The sequence below is a fragment of the Pteronotus mesoamericanus genome, unplaced genomic scaffold, assembly GCF_021234165.1.
Source record: "Pteronotus mesoamericanus isolate MK-2021 breed Mesoamerican mustached bat unplaced genomic scaffold, CSHL_Meso_final contig_221, whole genome shotgun sequence".
Classification (NCBI taxonomy): domain Eukaryota; kingdom Metazoa; phylum Chordata; class Mammalia; order Chiroptera; family Mormoopidae; genus Pteronotus; species Pteronotus mesoamericanus.
Genome location: NW_026555092.1, coordinates 9,534,430 through 9,554,817, shown reverse-complemented (window position 1 = coordinate 9,554,817; position 20,388 = coordinate 9,534,430). Strand labels below are relative to the sequence as shown.

At 46.7% G+C, this 20,388-nt stretch overlaps 1 protein-coding gene across 1 annotated transcript; it reads left to right on the top strand.

Moving 5' to 3' along the window:
• Positions 1 to 4,238: 4,238 nt before the first annotated feature.
• SYNC (syncoilin, intermediate filament protein) lies at positions 4,239 to 19,739 on the top strand. The gene is made up of 4 exons (XM_054572202.1): positions 4,239 to 4,376; positions 8,478 to 9,912; positions 19,283 to 19,407; positions 19,567 to 19,739. Exons 1-4 carry the CDS (start codon positions 4,324 to 4,326, stop codon positions 19,664 to 19,666), a joined length of 1,713 nt encoding a protein of 570 aa, XP_054428177.1. The 5' UTR covers positions 4,239 to 4,323; the 3' UTR covers positions 19,667 to 19,739.
• The last annotated feature ends 649 nt before the right edge of the window (positions 19,740 to 20,388 follow it).

Genomic DNA, 20,388 nt, shown 5'->3' with positions numbered 1-20,388 from the left:
ATGTTTTTTGTATTCTCAGTTTATCCTCACCTGTAAGGTAAAGAGTGTTACTTGATTTCACAGAGAAGAAAATAATCTCTGTGAGGCCCTGGCTGGTGTGGCTCGCTGGGTTGAGTGCCGGCCTGCAAACCAAAGGGTCACCGATTCGATTCCCAGTCAGGGCACATACCTGGGTTGCGGGCCAGGTCCCCAACGGAGCATGTGAGAGGCAACCAGACATTGATGTTTCTCTTCCTCTCTTTCTGGTTTCCTTCCCCGCTCTCTAAAACTAAATAAGTAAAATCTTAAAAAAAAAAAAAAAATCTCTGTGAGGTAGAGTGACTTACCTAAGGCCGCACAGTAAGTGCAGAAGCTGGTTTTAGGCCCTACCAGCTCCAAAGCTTGGATTTGGACTCTTGCTCCTTGAAGCAGTGGGTTGGAGGGCCCTGCTGGGGCGTCTTCACCATCCGCCTCCCACCACTGGATGGTTGGCCAGAGCCCTTGGCACACAGAACCTCACCAGAATGGCCTCTACCTACACCAGTAGTAATGGGAAATGTGCTCCTCTCAGCTTCCAGAGCAAGTTCACTTCCGCTTGCTCATGTGCCGAGCCTCGCATTTGATTGTTTTTCACAACAGTCCTTGGAACATAGTATTAACTGCCCATTTCACAGACCGGGAACTGCGGCTCAGAAGGTTGGCTTCACAAGGTCGGGTGGGCCAGGCCCTGGGGTATGGCGGGACCTGCTGCCCTCTGGTGCTTCCCTGCCTCCAAGCTTAACCTCTGCCAGTCATCGCCCCGTTCCTCCCCACTCTCATGTCCCCCTCCCTGCCCCGTTCTCCTGGCCAGAGTTACTATAGGCCTACGCCTGAGTAAGGTGAACTAAGAGGGACCTCTGGGGACCCTGCCTGGAGTGGTGCCTGGAAGGTCACAGTTCACCCAGGATGGGATTTGATCTGTTCACAACTTTTCTTAATCTGGTTTTTGGAGGTGATTTAGAAAGAGGGTCTCCCCCAAATTCACTGTCAAGGGCTCATTTCCCCTGGATGTAGTTTTTACCTTAGGGGTCTCAGCGGGACACATGGGAACACGCAAAGAATTTGCTGGAAGAGGGTTTAATGAAGGGACTATTCACAGAGATGTGGGCAGGAATGGTGAAGCACCCTGGGGCTCTCAACAATGGAATGAAATCACTCTCCTCCATTGGCCCAAAGGGTCAAAGGGATGGAGCCTTGTTAATGAATCTGGAGAGAGATGTATCCATGTGTGCAGACCTACTGACATGAACTGCAGCTTTTGGGGGGAGGTGCCAACATCCCATGGGAAGGTGGGTATTATAAATATCTTGATCTCGCTCTCCTACTTCCCTCTGATCTCCTAGCAGTGCCTCCTATGGCCAAACTTCTCCTGAAAGCAGAAGGCAACATGGCCCAGGGGACACAGTCCACAGGAGTCAGCTCCGGGACGCAATCCACGGCAGGCTGGAGAATCTTGGCCCAGGGCTTCTCTCCCTGGACTTCACTTTGTGGAAGGGCTGAGAGATAGTGGGTGTGCTTGTCTTTCAAAGCAATCTGTGCCTGTTGCAGAACATCCATTCTCATCTTTCCAGGCCCAGGTGACTTTGTCCACGGGACTGCTTCAGTCCTGGAGTCTCCCCCGTCCCTGGCTTCCCTGGGTCTCAGTGCCTAGCACACCGCTCAGCTCGGTGACCTGGCATTATTCTCTGCATGGGTTCATCTCCTCAGGAGACAGTTCTAGCATCCTCTACCCTGTGAGCTCTTTGCAGGCTGGGGTCTGGGCCAAGTAAAGCCATTTGTTCTGCCACTGGGTCTGGCACAGACTAAGTACCAACGTTTGCCAAGCGAGCTGAATCCTACAGCCTCATCACCTCACTCTGCTTTGGTATGCACAATTTGGGCACACGAGTATGTCCGTTTCCCTGAGTACACTGGGACTCCTTGGCAGTGAGTGGCCCAGGCTTGGCACACAGCAAGCGTGAAGTGTTACCTGAATTGGCCCAGGTGGAACCATCCTTCTTTCCTTCCTTCATTCAACATTTTCATTTTTTATTTATTTTTTATTTGTATTTTTGAGATCCTACTATATGCTAAGCCCCTGTGCTGGGCTGTGGGAACATAGCGGTAAACAAGACCCACAAAATCCCTGCCCTCATGGGTCTTCCATTCTAGTGGGGGAAGCAAAGGAAGGAATTGAAAAGAAACAATACGATTGCAGATCGTAATCAGTGCTGTACAGAAAATATACACAGTGACAAGATAAAAGTAAGTAGGTGGACATTCATGCAGGAGAGGGAACATGTCAGGGAAGGCCTTTTTGAGGAGATGACACATAAACTGAGACCGAAGGAAGAGTAGAAACTGGGCTGTGAAGAGCTGGAAAGGGTGTTCTAGGTAGAGGGAACAGCAAGAACAATGGCCTAGAGGTGGAGGAGTTTCTGGGAGCCCAGGGATTCAAGGTTTCAGCCTAAAAAAGGGCTTGGGTGGGGAGACTAGGAGGGATGAAGGAATTCACTCTTGGGGTCTGCCCCAAGCCAGCTCCTGAGCTAGGGGTTTGGAGGGGAAGGGATGACCTTCTTAATGCCACCCTTGCAGCCTGTTGCCTAGCACCAACAGCAAACAGTGCTGCTGGCAGCCCTTACCCTCGCTCGCTCCCTGCACGCCCCCCTGACTGGCAGCAGCTGTCAAATGACCGGCAGCTGAGGCTTTGCCAACCTCCTCCCCTAGAATATTTCAGGGGTAAGTCAGTAAATGACCAGCAGCCTCCAAAACCCAAGTTTTTCTTGTGCATACCTTACAAGGGTGTATTTGACTGCCCTGGGTGTTAATCTCCCACCCCCTTGCATTAGACAAAGAGATATAAATATACAGCCACAGGCAGCACACTCCGATACGTGAATTAATGAACACAGACGCAGGCCTCACACACACAGGAGATACTCCTCACATCTGCTTGGAAGCACCCATCCACACACACACATCAGCCCCCAATCACTCAGACACACAACCACACGCAAGACTACATACACGCCCCACAAACACAGTCACAACAGTTGGCTACACACACAGATACTCCACAACCAGCATGAGCACCACACACATAATCACTCACCCCAGGATTATACAATCACACATCAACATACCCACACACAGACATGTACCCCGCAGTCATCAGTCACACATGGGCACGCAGTCCTCCCGTCTCCTGCTCTGCACAACACACACACACAAGCAGGTGATGTTCATACAGCCAGCAGTGGGCAGATTGATGCCATGCACAAGCCACACACATTCAACACCTGGGCACGGTTACCCCGCCCCCACACCCAGCTCAAGGCCTCTCTGATTAAACACCCTCTGCCGGTTCTAGTGCACAGCATTCTTCTGCGATTGAGTCAAAGGCCTCCCCAGACAGAGGGGCTAAGTGGAAAAAAGGCATCAGAAGGGGGAATGCTGAGGCCCAGGTCTGGGATGGCCCCGCAGCTTCTCTTTCCGGGAGAAAGACGTCATTGTTGGAAGTTTGACCCCGACACTGGTGGGCTAAAGGCGTGGGGGAGGGGCTTGCCTTGGAGTGGCCAGAAGCAGGGCTGGGTGGGGGTGACAGGAGGAGCAAGCGAGAGACCCCAGGAAACCTCGCAGCCTAGGGATGAAAGCTGTTAAATATGGATTCAACCTTACAGGCTTAAGCCCCTCCAACGCCGTCTTTCCCTAACCCCGGCCACAGTCTCCCAGGGTCCCCGCTGTCCCGAAACGTTCGGGGTGCGGTTGTTAGCCTCCTCCACCAGCCGCTCGGGACAGCTGCGGCCAGGAGCCTCCCCCCTTAGCGGGTGGGGACCACAAAGCGCCCGACCGCTGCCGACATCCTCAAACGGACAGGGGTGCTGGGTCCCTCTCCATCCCCGACCCCAGACCCTGACCCCCGCCCCGGGAAAGTGCTCTCCTGGGATTGCAGACCCATCCTCCTTTCCTGACCCCACCCTCCCCCCAGCAACTGGGACCCTTGGAAGGGAAGGGTGGAGAGAAAGAAGGTTCGGGAAGATCTTGAGTCTGGCTAGTTTCGGAGACGGCAATAACCAACCCCCCACCCGCACCACACCCCACTCCACCCCCATCCTAGGCTGGTCTCGGGAGGGGCGGCCTCTCCCCGCCCCCCGGCCGCGCGGCCGGCTCCCTCCTCCCGCGGGCAGGAGCCGGGGCCAAGTGGGCGCGCCCGCCCGGGGCCGGGATCCGGTGTCGGCTGCAGCTGTCAGTGCGGCGGGCGCGGAGCAGGCGGCCGGCGGGGCCGCCTATTAATAACGCGGCCACCCAGCCTGGGGTCGCGCAGCCATGGCCAGCCCGGAGCCCCGGCGCGGCGGGGACGGCGCCGCCCAGGCCGCGAGGTAGGACAGTCCAGGGCCCGCGGGGCCTCCCCTGTGGGGCGCGGGGGGCGGGGGTACTGGAGGGAGTCCCTTCCCCCACACACCAGCACCTTTCGCCCGGCAGGGTAGTGGTCCCCCGGGATGCGGCGCGGGGCGGAGGCACCGAGCCAGGGGCGATGGAGGACCCCGCCCGGGGGCCTGGCACCTCCGTTTGTCAGTGGCTTTTTATAATAGCTCCACTCCCACGGGCCGTGTGAGAATCAAGCCTTTCGACTGTCAGATGCCGTTTGGCCCATAGTGGCCAAAGAAGTTACTTGTTCCTTTCAGCCCTCACCCCAAAGACAACTGGAGATGGAGGCCTCCGGTTGCTGAATTCACTGTGTGGGAGACACTTGGTGCAAGGCTGGGCATCTGCCAGCTTGGAGTTAAAAGTCTGCTCAGGCAGCTTGTTCTCTGCTGTCTGGGGCCTGGAAAGGGGGGCAGAGGCTGCTGTCCCAGACCAGCAGGGGGCTCTGGAGTGGAGGCCCTCCTGTATCCATCCCTGCTGTCAGTTTGCCACTGGTTAGGGGGAAGGGACCTGTGGCAAGTAGGAAGTATTTCTGCCCCAGGTCAGACTGTAGCCCTAGACTTCCCAACGTACCAAGAGGCGAAGGTGCAAATACACGCACCAGACACCCCTTCTCTGCACACACGGCACAAAGCTGAGCATAGTCTTCCACATACACGCACCTGTACTGCCATGTGTACACCCAGGTATACAGTCAGGCACACATCAACTCATGCCTGCACAGTGTCACAAACACTTCCAGCCACAGCCCTGATAGACGGAGTTGGGAGCTGCTGGAGTCCTCTAGGGACAGGGACAGAGTGGCAGAGGCAGGCTGTTTGGGGACCAAGGAAGCCTGAGGTCAAGGGCCCCAGCTGAGCTGGCTCCCTTGCCTGTGGAACTCCTATAGTCTCCTTTCCCCCCAGCTCCTTAGAGAGAGGCGGCTGTGTGAAGGCAGCCTCTAGCAGAGGCCTGGCACTGGGTGGGATGACTGGGACAACATGGTGTGTGGAAACAGCACCACCTGGAAGTCAGGAGGCCTGGGTTCTACTTCCAGCTTTGCCACTTGACCTTGGGCAAGTTTCCTCCTTGGATCTCAGTCGGTTTCTGCCTGCCTTCCTTCTACAGGGCCCCACCCTGGGATCCAGAGAGAATGAGAACTACACTCATCTTTAAGACATGGACTATCAGGGGAGACAAGCACATGCATGCACTTCTATAATACAAAATACTAACTGCAAAGATGAGCTGCATACAAAGTGCTTTGAAAATGCAAGAATGGGGAGATGGACTTCTGCAGGGCTTGAGTGATGAATAGAAATTTGTTGTGCAAATAGATACTAATACACTTTGAGTGCTAAGAGCCAAACTCTGGAGTACCTGCCTTCATTGTTTTACCTCTTTTAGGCCTTATACCTATTCTAAGAGGAGACTGGTCAAAAGGCGCTCTAGCTCTGGGGCAGAACCTCCAGTGAGTTCTTTACTCTGTTTATGTTTATGCTTTGGTTACCTCATCTATAAAATGGGGACAATGGATGATCATCGTATCAATGAGTATTCGTGAAGAATGCATACAGTACTGCCTCGAATACAGTTAGGACATTCCAGGGCGGAGGACTTGGCAGGAGACGGATGTGAGGTCTGCGTGCTGGGAAAGCAGGACTCTGTGGAGGATCAGGGCGGGTTCTGGCTGGCTCAGCAGGTGCATCCTTCCTGGCACTAGGAGCGCCACCTTTCCAGGGCTGTTCTCTGTCAGGTGGTATACAATGAACTGTATTTTCTTAGCTGGATCCTTTAGACATTGTGGGTTAGGAGTAGGACATGTAAAAATTATCTCATGTTCCAGATTGTCAAGAATTGGGTGGGCTCTGGGGGAGTAATGTGAGATGAGGCTTTTCAGGGCTACATCTTTAAGGGCCTTGAGTCTCCGCGAAGCAGTTGGGTGAAGTGGGGTGACAGGGTTTGCTTTATGTTAGAGTAAGCCGCAGCACTGTAGAGCGTAGGCCTGTTGAAAGGCTGGGTCAAATGTGTGGGTGAGAGATGACGGCTTGGACTAGGGCCCTGGCAGTGGATGGAGAGGGGGATGGGGACTTGAGACTTTCGGAGACAGAAGGGGCCGTTCTCGGTAAGTGGGCTGTATAGGGAAAGGAAAGAGCTGTTTATAAAGATTTCTTGCCGCAGCAACCTGGTGTATGGTGATGTGTTTCTCTGAGCCGGAGAATACAGGTGCAACAAACTCAGCGAGAATAATTTTGTTTCCTCACCCAAGGATATATTTTTACCAATTTTAGAGAGAGAGGAAGGGACAGAGAGATAGAAACGTAGATATGAGAGAGAAACATCAATTGGCTGTCTCCCATATACGTCCAGACCAGGAATCAAACCCACAACCTATGTAGTACCCTGACTGGGGACTGAACCCACAATCTCTGATATGTGGGACAACGCTCCAACCAACTGAGCCACCTGGCCAAGGCGGGAGAATAATAAGTCAGGGCAGTTGAATTTGAGATACCAAGTAACATGCAATAAAAATATCTAGGAAACACTTTCTCTCTGGTAAAGTGATGTGAATGGACTAGGTGCTGTAGAGGTTGTCTTCAGACTTTAGGTTTTGGTGTGGGCGCTGGGCTGAATGAAGCCAATGATGTCCGGGGCCTGGTAAGCCAGAATTTTGTAGTTCCCAGCAGGCCAACCTGAGAAAACAGGAAGGGGAGCCAGGGATTCCTGAAGTGTTAGAGAGGACAGGGTACAGGGTGATTTAGAGTAAAAATAATCTTTATTGGGAACTTGGAGATAAGATATAGAACTTAAAACCTGGGCACAAGTAGGTTTTTTCAAGACAGATCAATCAAATTCTTTGATATGTGGGACTTTTCTTTTATACTTTATAGTTTTAAAAAAGTGTTTCTTGAAAGCTATAGTCAAGTTTAGTCTGTTTTGTAACTGGTATACATTAAATATCTGAGTTTCCTTGAGTAATTTTCTTTATCTCCTTTAACCTCAGTTGCCTGATCTGTAAAATGGGGATAAATGTAACTATCTCAGAGAATTGGTATGAGGATTAAATGAGTTGATATACATAAGGCATTTAGAATAGGGCCTGGCACACATAAGACATAAGACCCCTAGAAGTATAATTATTTCTGTGGTATTTTATATTTTCAAGTATTTGCTCAGAGATCCAAGATAGGTAAGATGCATTTGAAACAGGAAAGACCAAAGCCCCCTGAGGGCCAAAGAAGCGGGGGAGCGTTCCTTGACAGGAGCTGACTGAGCTGGCAGGCAACAGGCAGCTGGGTTAGGGCCTCGTTTGTTAGAATTAGAGAATCTGTATTGAAGAGCCTTTACAGGCTAGAAGAATTGGTCAATTCTAACAAGATGACTGACATTTCACAGGAACAAGGGATACGGTTTAAAATCATTTGCCGTGAAAAAGCCTTAAGGATTTTAGTCAAACTCAGCATTTGTCAAGAATATGATGCAGCTGCCCTATATGCAAAGGGAATCTTGGCTGCATGAATAGGAGTTTAGTGTCCAGAGACTGACGGCCCAGAGCACACCTGCGTATTGCTCCAATACCCATTCCCAAAGGCCAGTGACAATGGGGAGCCTGGTCAGAAAGAAGTAACCTACATGACGAGAGCACTGGGAACTTTGACATGCATGGAATAATTTAAATATAAGTTGGTTCTCTTTAAGTGCTTAAAGAACTGACGTGGAAAAGAAGATATGCCTAATTTTAGAAAGGAGAATCAAAGTCCAGGTAGAAATTGCAGGAAAGAAGGTTTTACCTCAACATTAGAATTTTATGATAGGGAAACAAAGAGTGGGGGCTCAAGTACGAGATCCTGTCCTTGAAGGTGTGTAAGCAGAGACTAGACGTTGATATCATGGGTGCGTTCTCAGAGGATCTAAGCAATGGGCCATGTGGGGATAGCTCAGTGGAGGGAAGGGAGCAAACAAGTGCCCAGATGTGAGACCCGGATATCATCGAGGCCTGTGGTCTAATGGCTCCAGTCATGAACCATCCTGTGATTGTGGCTGCCCTCTCACTTCCGTCATTTCTCTTGCAGGGGAACAGGAGCAGCACCCAATTCTTCTTTTCAAGAGGAGAAGCATTCTGAATCCCTGGATGAGGTGGGGACCTTGGACCCAGAAGCTACTCTATCTTTGGAGGGGACCTTGGACTTGGAGGACATTCTCTACTTGGGGGACACAGGTGACTTCGATGACATACTGTATGTGGAAGAGACTGAGAATCCTGAGGAGACACTGCATATTGAGGAGATCAGGCAGCCAAAAGAGCTCTTGTATGTGGAAGAACCTGTGAAACCAGAGGAGACGCTCCATGCAGAGGAGACTGTGGAGCAGGAGGAGACTGTGGAGCCGGAGGAGACGTTGCCGGCGGAGGAGACTGTGGAGCCGGAGGAGACTGTGGAGCCGGAGGAGACTGTGAAGCTGGAGGAGACTGTGAAGCTGGAGGAGACATTGCCTGCGGAGGAGACTGTGGAGCCGGAGGAGACTGTGAAGCTGGAGGAGACGTTGCCTGCGGAGGAGACTGTGGAGCCGGAGGAGACTGTGAAGCTGGAGGAGACGTTGCTTGCGGAGGAGACTGTGAAGCAGGAGGAGACACTCTATGCGGAGGAGACTGTGAAGCCAGAAAAGACAAGCCCAGAACAGATGGCTTATGGGGGAGAGACGGTCACAAACGAGGAGAAACCTAACCCCGAGGAGAGCCTCGGAGCCGGGCCTAGTTCCAGCCCAGAGGAGAGCCTGAGCGTAGAGGACCTGGAATTGCTGGAGGGGCGCTTCCAGGAATGTGTCCAAGCTGTGGCCCAGCTGGAAGAAGAGAGGGATCAGCTCATTCATGAGCTCGTGCTACTCCGGGAACCAGCCCTCCAGGAGGTGCAACAAGTCCACCAGGATATCCTGGCTGCCTACAAACTGCATGCTCAAGCAGAGCTGGAGAGGGATGGGCTAAGGGAGGAGATCCGGCTGGTCAAGCAGAAGCTCTTCAAGGTGACAAAGGAATGTGTGGCCTACCAATACCAGCTGGAGTGCCGCCGGCAGGACGTGGCCCAGTTTGCCGACTTCCGGGAAGTGCTGACTGCACGGGCAGCCCAGCTCTCGGAAGAACTGGCCCAGCTCCGGGATGCCTATCAGAAGCAGAAGGAGCAGTTACGGCAACAGCTAGAAGCACCTCCAAGCCAGGGGGATGGGCACTTCCTGCAGGAGAGCCGGAGGCTCTCTGCCCAGTTTGAGAACCTCATGGCAGAGAGCCGCCAGGGCCTGGAGGAGGAGTATGAGCCTCAGCTGCTGCGGCTCCTCGAGAGGAAAGAGGCTGCTGCCAAAGCCCTGCAGAAAACGCAGGCAGAGATCCAGGAGATGAAGGAGGCTCTGAGACCCCTGCAAGCAGAGGCCCGGCAGCTCCACCTACAAAACAGGAACCTGGAGGACCAGATCACACTTGTGAGGCAAAAACGAGATGAGGAGGTGCAGCAGTACAGGGTAGGTTCATTGGACATGAAGGGAATTGCGTCTTTTAGCCTGGGGAAGGAAAACGTGGCAGGAGTCAAATGTCTTTTGGGCTGAAGGATACTGTCATATGTAGGAAGGACAATGTATTCTTTGGGGCCATTCTCTCCTGTCCTTACCGCATTCTTCATTTCGTGCATTCAGGCCTGTGCTAGGGGCTGAAAATGATCGGCACTCTTAGTTTACACTTTTACACCAATTATCTCATTTGATCCCCTCATTAATCCTCCAAGTCCCATATTTTTCTTTTTTATGGAGGAAACTGAGGCTCAGTGAGCCAGAGTAATTTGAACCCTGGTCTGACCAACCCCAAATATGTGAGTGCCCTTTCCATAGCACAATTTTCCAATTCTAAGTGAATGACACCTTACAGAGAGCGAGAGAAAACAAGGCAAGTTCAAATTCATTCATTCTTTGCCCTCCCCCCATATGCCACCACAAATCCCACTTAGCTGATCTCTGCCTTGAAGTTTTCCAGTCTTAAAAGTGGTATGAAATCTATAAATCTCTATTCCTTATTTGTGCATTTGTCACCATTTCACTTGTACTCAAATTGTGTCTGATTAAGTGTGTGCCAGTTCTAATCCCTTTATGGAAGAGTGGGATATAAATATTAGTGAATAAACAATGTCTCCCACAGGCTGTGAGCTTTTGGAAGGTAGGGAGGATGTTTTACTTATCTCTGACACTTGGGCTCAGAGTACACATCACTTAAATCTTGACTTAAGTGCTGTTGGGCACTATGAGAAGACTGCAGTGTGGTACCTTTCAGAGCAGTACTTTTGTCTTTTGACAATACTTAAACATCTTAGCCCTGGCTGGTGTGGCTCAGTGGGTTGAGTGTCAGACAGCAACCCAAGAGGTTGCTGGTTTGATTCCCAGTCAGAGCACGTGCCTGTGTTACAGTCCAAGTCCCCGGTTGGGGTGGGCAAGGGGCAACTGATTGATGTTTCTCTTTCTTTCTCCCTCCCTTCCCCTCTCTCTGAAAATAAATAAATAAAATCTTTAAAAAAAACCCAAAAACTTTAAACATCTTATGCCTTCCCAGGGATCCTGATACATCCTTAAGGCAACATGTCCTCTGTTAAAAATGGCTGCATTCACTTTACTCAAGATTTTGTCAAGCTTTCTGTAGCTTGTGTTATGAAAACGGTAGGGCATTTTCGTCATAATATTGAATGTTTTCAAACTATGCATATGTGTAGTAACCTCACCCCACCCCCCACTGCCTTTTTATTGGTTCACAATCTAGTGAAAGGGCACTTATTTTAATAGCTTATACTCAAACAGATATTACATTAACTGTAACCCAGGGTAGAAAGTAGCATGTGATTTAAGAGAGGTGCAGATAATAGCCCTATGGGAAAATGAGATTATTTTGAGCCATGAGTTAAATCAGAGAACACTTCATGGAGGAAGAGATGTTATTTGAGCTAGCTATTGACATATAGGCAAGATTTAAACCAGTGCTATCCAAAAGAAATATAATGCAAGCCACATATATCATTTAAAGTTTTCTAAAATAAATAAATAAATAAATAAATAAATAAATGATGTTTCCTAAAAGTCACATTAAAAAGTGAAGAGAAGATGAAGGTAATTTTAGTATATTTTATTTAGCCCAATATATCCAAAATGTAATTAGTAACTTGGCTACATGTGAAATGTGAAAAACTGCAAGGTAAGTTGAAGTGTAAAGGTAGGTAGGAAGATCACATTGGACTTGGAAATCAAACTAGGGAGTTTAGACTTTATTCAGTTGTCAGTTGCATCATTAAAGGTATTTAAATTAACCAATGTTATCCCAATAAATTTAATTAAAAAAATAAAAACATAAAAGTACTTAATATGATTGTCCCCCTACTTTTAGAAAAAGGACTGGTGGCAGTGTGTAAAATGGGCTAGGCACCCAGAGGCGAGGGAGATCACTTAGGAAGCTACTGTAGGTAAGAGGAAGTGATGACAGTGGGAGTAGAAGGAAGAGGGTGAGCGCAGGAGCACATGCGGAATCAATCTGGCCATCAGATGAATGGGGCAGAGAGGTGAGAAGTCAAAAAGGATGCTGGGACTGCAGGCCAGGCTAACCAGGACAGTGGTGCCATACACAGCGAATCCTCTAGATTCCATTTCTTTTATTATTATTTTTTAAGATTTTATGTATTTATTCTTAGAGAGATGGGAAGGGAGGGAGAAAGAGAAACATCAACTTGTTGCCTCTCACACCCGGGGACCTGGCCCACAGCCCAGGAATGTGCCCTGACTGTGAACCAAACGGGTGACCCTTCGGTTGACAGGCCAATGCTCAGTCCACTGAGCCACACCAGCCAGAGCTCTGGATTCATTTTTCTAATGCAGTACTCGAGTTATAGAATCTTTCTCCCCCATGATTTTCATCACTGTACTGGATTTATTCAGATTTGAGGATTGTGCAACTTCCCAAAGATCGTTCTATGAAGAACACTCTTGATGAGAGTCTCCCCCGATCCCTTTACCATAACTAAAGTAGGAGTCAAGGTATGAAGGAGCTAATTCTTTCTGAAGTGGCTTCCTAAACTGTTTGCCAAAGGTCACTTATGGCACCCGATTATTTTTTAAAGATTCTATTTATTTATTTATCTTACGAGCTTTAAATTTTTTTCTTTTCTAAGTCTATTTTATTGATTATGCTGTTACAGTTGTCCCATTTTTTTTCTCTTCCCCTTTATTCCCCTCCAGCCTGCACCACCCCTCCCCCAAGCATTCCTCCCCTTCCTTAGTTCATGTCCATGGGTTGCACATGTAAGTTCTTTGGCTTCTCCATTTCCTATACTATTCTTAACCTCTCTCTGTCTATTTTGTACTTATTATTTATGTTTCTTATTCCCTGCACCTTTTCTCTCATTCTCCCCTCTCCCCCTTGCCATTGGTAACCCTCCATGTGATCTCCATTTCTGTGATTCTGTTCCTGTTCTAGTTGATTGCTTAGTTTGTTTTTGTTTTTAGGTTCAGCTGTTGATAATTATGAGTTTGTTGTCATTTTACTATTCATAGTTTCAATCTCCTTTTTCCTAGATAAGTCCCTTTAACATTTCATATAATAAGGGCTTGGTGATGATGAACTCCTTTAGCTTTACCTTATTTGGGAAGCACTTTATCTGCCCTTCCATTCTAGATGATAGCTTTGCTGGATAGAGTAATCTTGGATGTAGGTCCTTGACTTTCATGGCTTTCAATACTTCCTTCCAGCCCCTTCTTGCCTGTAAGGTTTCTTTTGAGAATCAGCTGATAGTCTTGTGGGAACTCTTTTGTAGGTAACTGTCTCCTTTTCTCTTGCTGCTTTTGAGATCCTCTCCTTTTCTTTAATCTTGGGTAGTGTAATTATGATGTGCCTTGGTCTGTGCTTTCTTGGGTCCAACTTCTTTGGGACTTGCTGAGCTTCCTGGACTTGCATGTCTCTTTCCTTGGCCAGATTGGGGAAGTTCTCCGTTATTTTTTCAAATAAGTTTTCAATTTCTTGCTCTTCCTCTTCTCCTTCCGGCACCCCTAAAATCCGGATGTTGGAATGTTTAAAGTTGTCCCAGAGGTTCCTAAACCTCTCATTTTTTAAAATTTTTGTTTCAATTCCTTTCTGGTTGAATGCTTATCTCTTCCTTCTGTTCCCAATCATTGATTTGAGTCCCAGATTCCTTTACTGTTGGTTCCCTGTATATTTTTATTTCATCTTGCATAGCCTTCACTTTTTCCTCTATTTTGCGACTATACTCAACCATTTCTTTTTTTTTTTTTTTTTCTAATTTCAATTTACTTTATTGTGGGACAAATGAAATCCCAGGAGATCCCAAACAGGCGTGCCAGTGAAGAAGCATCCACGCTCACCTTCCCAGGGCCTCTCATTGTTTTGTTATCAGACAGGCACTGGCCTGAAGTGGGTCTGCCTCAGGCTGGCCTGCAGTGTGTAGATTCTTGATTCATGTAGGAAAGACTTCACAACCCAAGTCCAGGTGATTTTGAGAGTAGGTTTATTAAAGCTGGAAACTGAATCAAAGGAAGGCCTTAGGGTAGAAGTAACAGGAGAGTCTAGGCAGTGCTCTGCTTTGGCTCCCTGGAAGCATTGTAGGAAAGAGCCAAGACAGGGCCGCTTTTAGTTCACTGGGAAGTCAGAGAAAAAGGGGGCCTTGGAGACAGGGTTAGGGGGTAAGCCCAGGTGGAGCTGCTGCTGCCCAATGCTCCCCTGGCTGCAAGTATCGAAGGGACACTTGGAGTTTAGGAAGTAGTAAAAATGTCATTTCCAGGAGAGGGCATGAGCCTTCTCTAGAGTGAGCCTGCCTTGAGTCTTTGTCCTGAGGGCTTTTTATCTTTATTCTGCAGGTGAGAATCTTAGGGAAGGGTTTCAGCAGAATATTCATCAGCTTTCCAGGTGCATTTTTAATATGCTGATGCATCAAAATGAGCACATAGTGGGGTTTGGGAATATCCTTTGGTCTGTTCTACTGTTTTACATTTATCTTGGGTCCGTTTGGCTTTTAATGGGGCTTTTGTTATTTGTTCCCCTGACTTCATCTGTCCTTGGGTTTAGTTGGCACAAATGGCATTAATTGTATACTCAACCATTTCTGTGAGCATCCTGTTTACTAGTGTTTTGAACTCTGCATCTGATAGGTTGGCTATCTCTCCCATTGCTTAGTTCTATTTTTGGAGTTTTGATCTGTTCTTTCATTTGGGCCATATTTTTTTTTTTGTCTCCGAGTGCCTGTTAGGTTGGAAGGGGCAGAGTCTTAGGTATTCGCCAGGGCGGGGCAACCCAGGTTGCTGCGTTGTGGCACTGTAGGGGAGGGGTCCAAGAGGGAACAATGCAGCTTGCTTGGCTCTCGGCTGGCTTTCAGTCACTTCCCTCCCTACCCACAAGGAAATTGGGCCTATCTGGTACTGATTCCCAGGTGGGTGGGTTTGTGTACTTTCTACAACGCTGTGGGTCCCTCTGACAAACTCTCCTTTGAGACTGGGAGTTTCTCCTGCTGCCACAACCCTCACAGATTTTTAGAGCCAGAGGTTTTGAGGCTTTCTTTTCCTGCACTGGAACCCTGGGTTGCATGGTTTGTCTCACTCCCCAGTTGTTCCTCCTGGTTTATCTGCATGCAAATGTGGGACCACCACCAGCCGCCACTTTGCCCGGCCCTCCAGGTGCTGCCTTGCCACGCGTCCTCTCTCTCCGCCCCTACCAGTCTGGATGAATGTTTCTTCTTTAACTTCTTGATTGTCGGACTTCCATACAGTTAGATTTTCTGGCAGTTCTGGTTGTTTTTTATTTTTAAATTTGTTGTTGTCCTTTTGATTGTGTGAGGAGACAAAGTGTATCTACCTACATCATCTTGGCTGCCTACATCATCTTGGTGGAAGTCTATCTATTTATTTATTTTTAGATAGACAGGGTAGTAGAAAGGAAGAGAAACATCAATGTGTGGTTGCCTCTCCCATGCCCCCAATTGAGGGCCTAGCCCACAACCCAGGTATGTGCGCTTACTGGGAATCGAACTGGCAACCCTTTAGTTCACAGGCCAGCACTCAATCCACTGAGCCACATTAGCCAGGGTGCACCTGATTACTTTCCAAAGGTACATTTCACTTTTACAATTGTGAACACTGTCTCTTTTGTCTTCATGCAACAGATACTGTCCAAGTGCTTACTTATTTGTGCCAACAGATATTGCCTATGTGCCAGGCAGTGAGCTGTATGCTGACAAAAGAATTGAGAAATGGAGAGAGGGAGGATTTCCTGCCTTCCAACAGTTTATAGTCCAGGAGGGATACCAGATAAAACAAACATATTTCATAAAATTGAAAACACTTGATTTTTTTTTATTTTTTATTCTTCACTCAAGGATGTTTATTGACTTTAGAGAGAAGAGAAACATTGATCAGTTGCCTCCTATATGTACCCTGATCGGGGACTGAACCTGCAACCTAGGTATGTGCCCTGACTAGGAATCAAACTCATAACCTTTTGTGTATGGGATGATGCTCCAACCAACTGAGCCACCTGACCAGGGTCTAAGACACTTGATTTTAAGATCCATTCTGATCTGTTAAATTGTCAAAGCCTTATAATCAATGAAACAATAGACTTCAATGTGATAAAAACACTGTGATAGTTATAAGACATAGTACGAATGAAGCTGGTATAATTACCCCTGCCTGGGGAAACAAGGGCAAAATTTTATAAGAGGATTGATTAATAGATGGTAGGTACTTGAAGTTCTTTACATTTAATAATAATTAATTTAATGCTACCTCTATGAGATAGGTATGAACTACTGTCATCATTTGAAAAAATGAGAAAACAGGTGAGAGAGACGTTGAGTCATTTGTCCAGATTTCTACAGCTAGGAAGCAATGGAAGGATATAATCCAGTGCAATTATAGCTCAAGTCCACTGTCAACCACTATAAGCTATTTGTGTGAATGAATTCATGGGGTAGAAAAGGGAAAGGCATTCCAAGCAGAGCGAACAGCTTGTACAAAAGCATGAAAACACAAAAAGACATCTTACAGGAAGTGAGGGTGGCTGGATCATAAGGAATGTGAGTAGAACAATGAGGCTGGAGAGAGCCAAAATGTAAAGGGCTTTATCTTTAGGTAAGTGGTTTTCAAAAAGAAGTTTTTTTTCAAAACCACAGACCCTTTCCCCCAAAAAGAATTTTATGTGGCATGCTGCCCCGGCTGATGTGGCTCAGTGGATTGAGTACTGGCCTACAAACCAAAGGATCATTGGTTCAATTCCCAGTCAGGGTACATGCCTGGGTTGCAGGCCAGGTCTCCAGTAAGGGGTGTGTGAGAGGCAACCGCACGTTGATGTTTCTCTCCCTTTCTCCCTCCTGTCCCCTGTCTAAAAATAAATAAAATCTTAACAAAAAAAAAGAATTTTGTATGGAATGCCAATATATAAAACAGGCAAAAGTGGAGCTACTTCCTAATTAGAGTGGCAGGGGCACTCCATTTTGGCCTCCTCCTGCGGTATCATGGGAAAGTTTGAAGACCACTAAAGAGCCTACATATATGTGATAAAAAAAAAAAAAGAAGAAGAATGTGACCTGTAGCCCTAGCTGTGTGGCTCAGTGGATTGAGCATCAGCCTGTGAACCAAAGGGTCGCCAGTTCAATTCCAAGTCTAGGGCACGTGCCTGGGTTGCAGGCCAGGTCCCCAGCAGGGGACATGTGAGATGCAACCACACATCGATACTTCTCTCTTTCTCCCTCCCTTCCCTCTCTAAAAATAAATAAAATCTTAAAAAAATTTTTTTAAAAATGTGAATGATAAGCCAATGGCAAGTCCTGGTTCTACCACTTCCTAATTGGTAAACTTTGGACAAATTACTTAACCCATGTGGCTCTGCTCCCTCACATGTATCATACACGTAAGGCTTTTACAGGGAATGAACTGGTTAATATTTGTAAAGCACTTGCAATGGTGCCCGGCACATAGGTATGTACTCTTGAAAGTGGCAGTGTGGTGAGTGGATTGAAAAAGCCTGAAAGACAACTTAGACCTTATGAGGGGGAGATAGTGTGAGATATGTGCAGTAAAATGGGTAGGATTTGGACTGGCCACAGCGGGTGAGGTGAAGAATTTGCTGAGAATGATCTGTTTTTAACTGGAAACTGGTAGGTAGCTAATGCTGAAATATGGAATATGCTTACTATCTGCAAGTTTTACATCTACAAGCATTATGTGTAGGGTACAAAGAACAAGGCATCTGTGATCTGACTGGGAGTGAGACATGAATTTAAAAGATAGAGAATAATATAACAGCAGATGCTGTCTAGGTGGCGGAAGTGGTGGAAGCAAAGGCACAGAGATCTGAGTTGGTCAGGCTAGATCAGCACTGTCCAATACAAGTCTCATGCAAGACACAGATGTCATTTAAATTTCTAGAGGCCATGCTTAAAAAAGTGAAATTCAAATTTTATGTAACCCAGCATATAAACATATTAAATTTCAACATATAATCAATATGAAAACTTCAAGTATTTTATTTTTGTGCCAAGTCTTACAAATCTATCTTATACTTATAATACATGTGAGTTTGGATGAACCATAGTTCAAGTATTCAATACCACATGTAGCTAGTGACTTTCACACTGAACAGTGCAGGCTAGGGGAAAATGTTCATATCAAAGAGTAAGGGAGGCTCTACTTAGAAATAGGGGTTAAACTAGAGGGGGTCTGAAGGCCAGACTAAAGAAAGTGGGAAGCCTTTGAAAGACTGTGATAAAGCAGTTTTTAGAAAGTTGATCTAGTGGGTGCTACATAGGATTAATACTGGAGACTGTCCTTAATGCCACTCACTGCAGCCACATATCCTTCACCCTGTGACGCTATTCCTGTCAAAGCACTGTGGTGCAGACTGCCTTCTCAAGCATGTATGATACTTTTGCGCCTCGCCAAAATAACAGGTTTGCTAGTGGGGTTTGGGAAATTGGGGCACAGAGGTATGTGGGTACTTCCCTTCAGATGACACACTTAGACGGTAAGGCTGCATCTCTGTGTGGTGCCAAAGCCTGGCGAGGCACTAAAAAAAGGCCTTTTGATAATGTTTATTTAAGTTGAGATTCAGCCAGAGTTATTAACCACTGCAGACTGATGTGCCACAGGTAATTCAAGGATGACTCAGAGAACAAATTATTTAGATCCTTCTAGTAATAGCATGTACCCAAACCGGATTTCTATCTTACTATTCTCCAAAATTCAAGAAGTTACTGTCTCTTTATGCTTTCCCAACTCCTTCATGCTTCCTAAGGACCCATGCCAGCTAACAACTAACACTGGACTGATTTGCTGGTATCTTCCTTACCTCATTCCTCAGGCATTAGCCCTCAGCAGAGACCATTTACAGAATGCACCCTGTCTGGTGCTGGCAGAGTGGGTAATGGGCAGTTAGCTGGAAGCTCCTGGGGCCCCCTGGGCATAGCATCTTTTAGCTTTTTTAAAAAAACAAAACAAAACTCAGGCTTAATGGAAACAAACTTGCACATAGAGCAAGAGATCTATAAAATTCTCAGCTCACCAAGCAGAGGATCAAGTTCCTCCCCAACACTTCTTAAAACTGTAAACTAGAAAGTCCCTGAGTACCTGTCAACCTTGCAGGATTCTATTAAGCAAGCTGAGGTTAACAGACAAGGCTCCTTTCAGGCTACCATCTTCAGCAGAGTATCAATTTGTCACAACACAACCTCTTGAATCAGTTTCAACCTTAATACTGCTATGAAGATTAAATGATATACAAGAAAGTGCTTTGTAAACTGCTATGGACAATGTTAATATTTTTATTATTTGGCTCATCAGATACGTTCTTCACCCTCTAATGCAGGAGCAGCTGGAGAAAATGGAAGAACGAGAGAGGCAATTAAGAAGCGGGGTGCAACTCCAGCAACAGAAGAACAAAGAGATGGAGCAGCTAAGGATCAGCCTTGCTGAAGAGCTTTCAACTTATAAGTCAGTTTTTGCTGCTACCCAAATCTCAACTAACACTGGCTGAGTGGATGGTGGGGAGGGCAGATGTTGCTTGAGGGAAATTTCACTCTGTGGGGAAAAATGATGTTGAGAATGATTTCATCCATGAACAGATAAAAAATGGCTCTTTTTTTTTTAAAGGGCTATGCTACCCAAGAGCCTGGAACAGGCAGGTGGAACCGAGACACAGTCTCAAGGTGATCCTTGCAGTGCAAGAGTGGTGTTTGCTTTGCTTTCTTAACCATATTAATGCCTTAAAAGGACTTCAAGTGTGTGTCTAATGACAAAGCATTTAGGGATAACACATACCACCAATTTGCCTGGTTCAAGCATTCAAAGTTTATTTGGAAATGTTTCAGTTTCTGGTAGGACCCAGAACATGCCCTAATTATCACCAGGAATTCTGTAACTGGTAAAATATCTAAGCTCCGTGCATTCACTTTCCTCCCACCTTACCCCATCTGCTATTCATAAATAGTTTCCTTAGAATAGCAGAGAAAGCAGTTATGCTAATTCAGAATATGACAAGAGGCCAAGGCGGCTAAATTAATGTATATAAAAAAGCTGAAGAGTGTGTTTATAGCTCGAGGAACAGGATTATTGCTTAGATTATGAAACAAGCAACACACCTACTAATTTCTCTATGTACCAATATGTTCCTATTCTTCAAGTTTTAGATTCTCTTGGATAAAGAAACTACAGATAAAAAAGGTCTCTGTCGTGTTGTATACTAGTTAAATGCACATAAATTTTCTTCTTAATTTCCCAGTTAATCTTATAGCTTGGATGCAAACTCACAAATAACTATCGTAACTGATACTTTTCCTAACTTTCTAGGATTTTCTTCTACTGTGTTATAAGTGATTACACTTATTGTTTGGGAGATTACTAGAACCTTGTAATTGAGGAAAATGATCTGTTAAACACCTTCGCGTATATCAGATTAAAAAGTACAATGGGGAA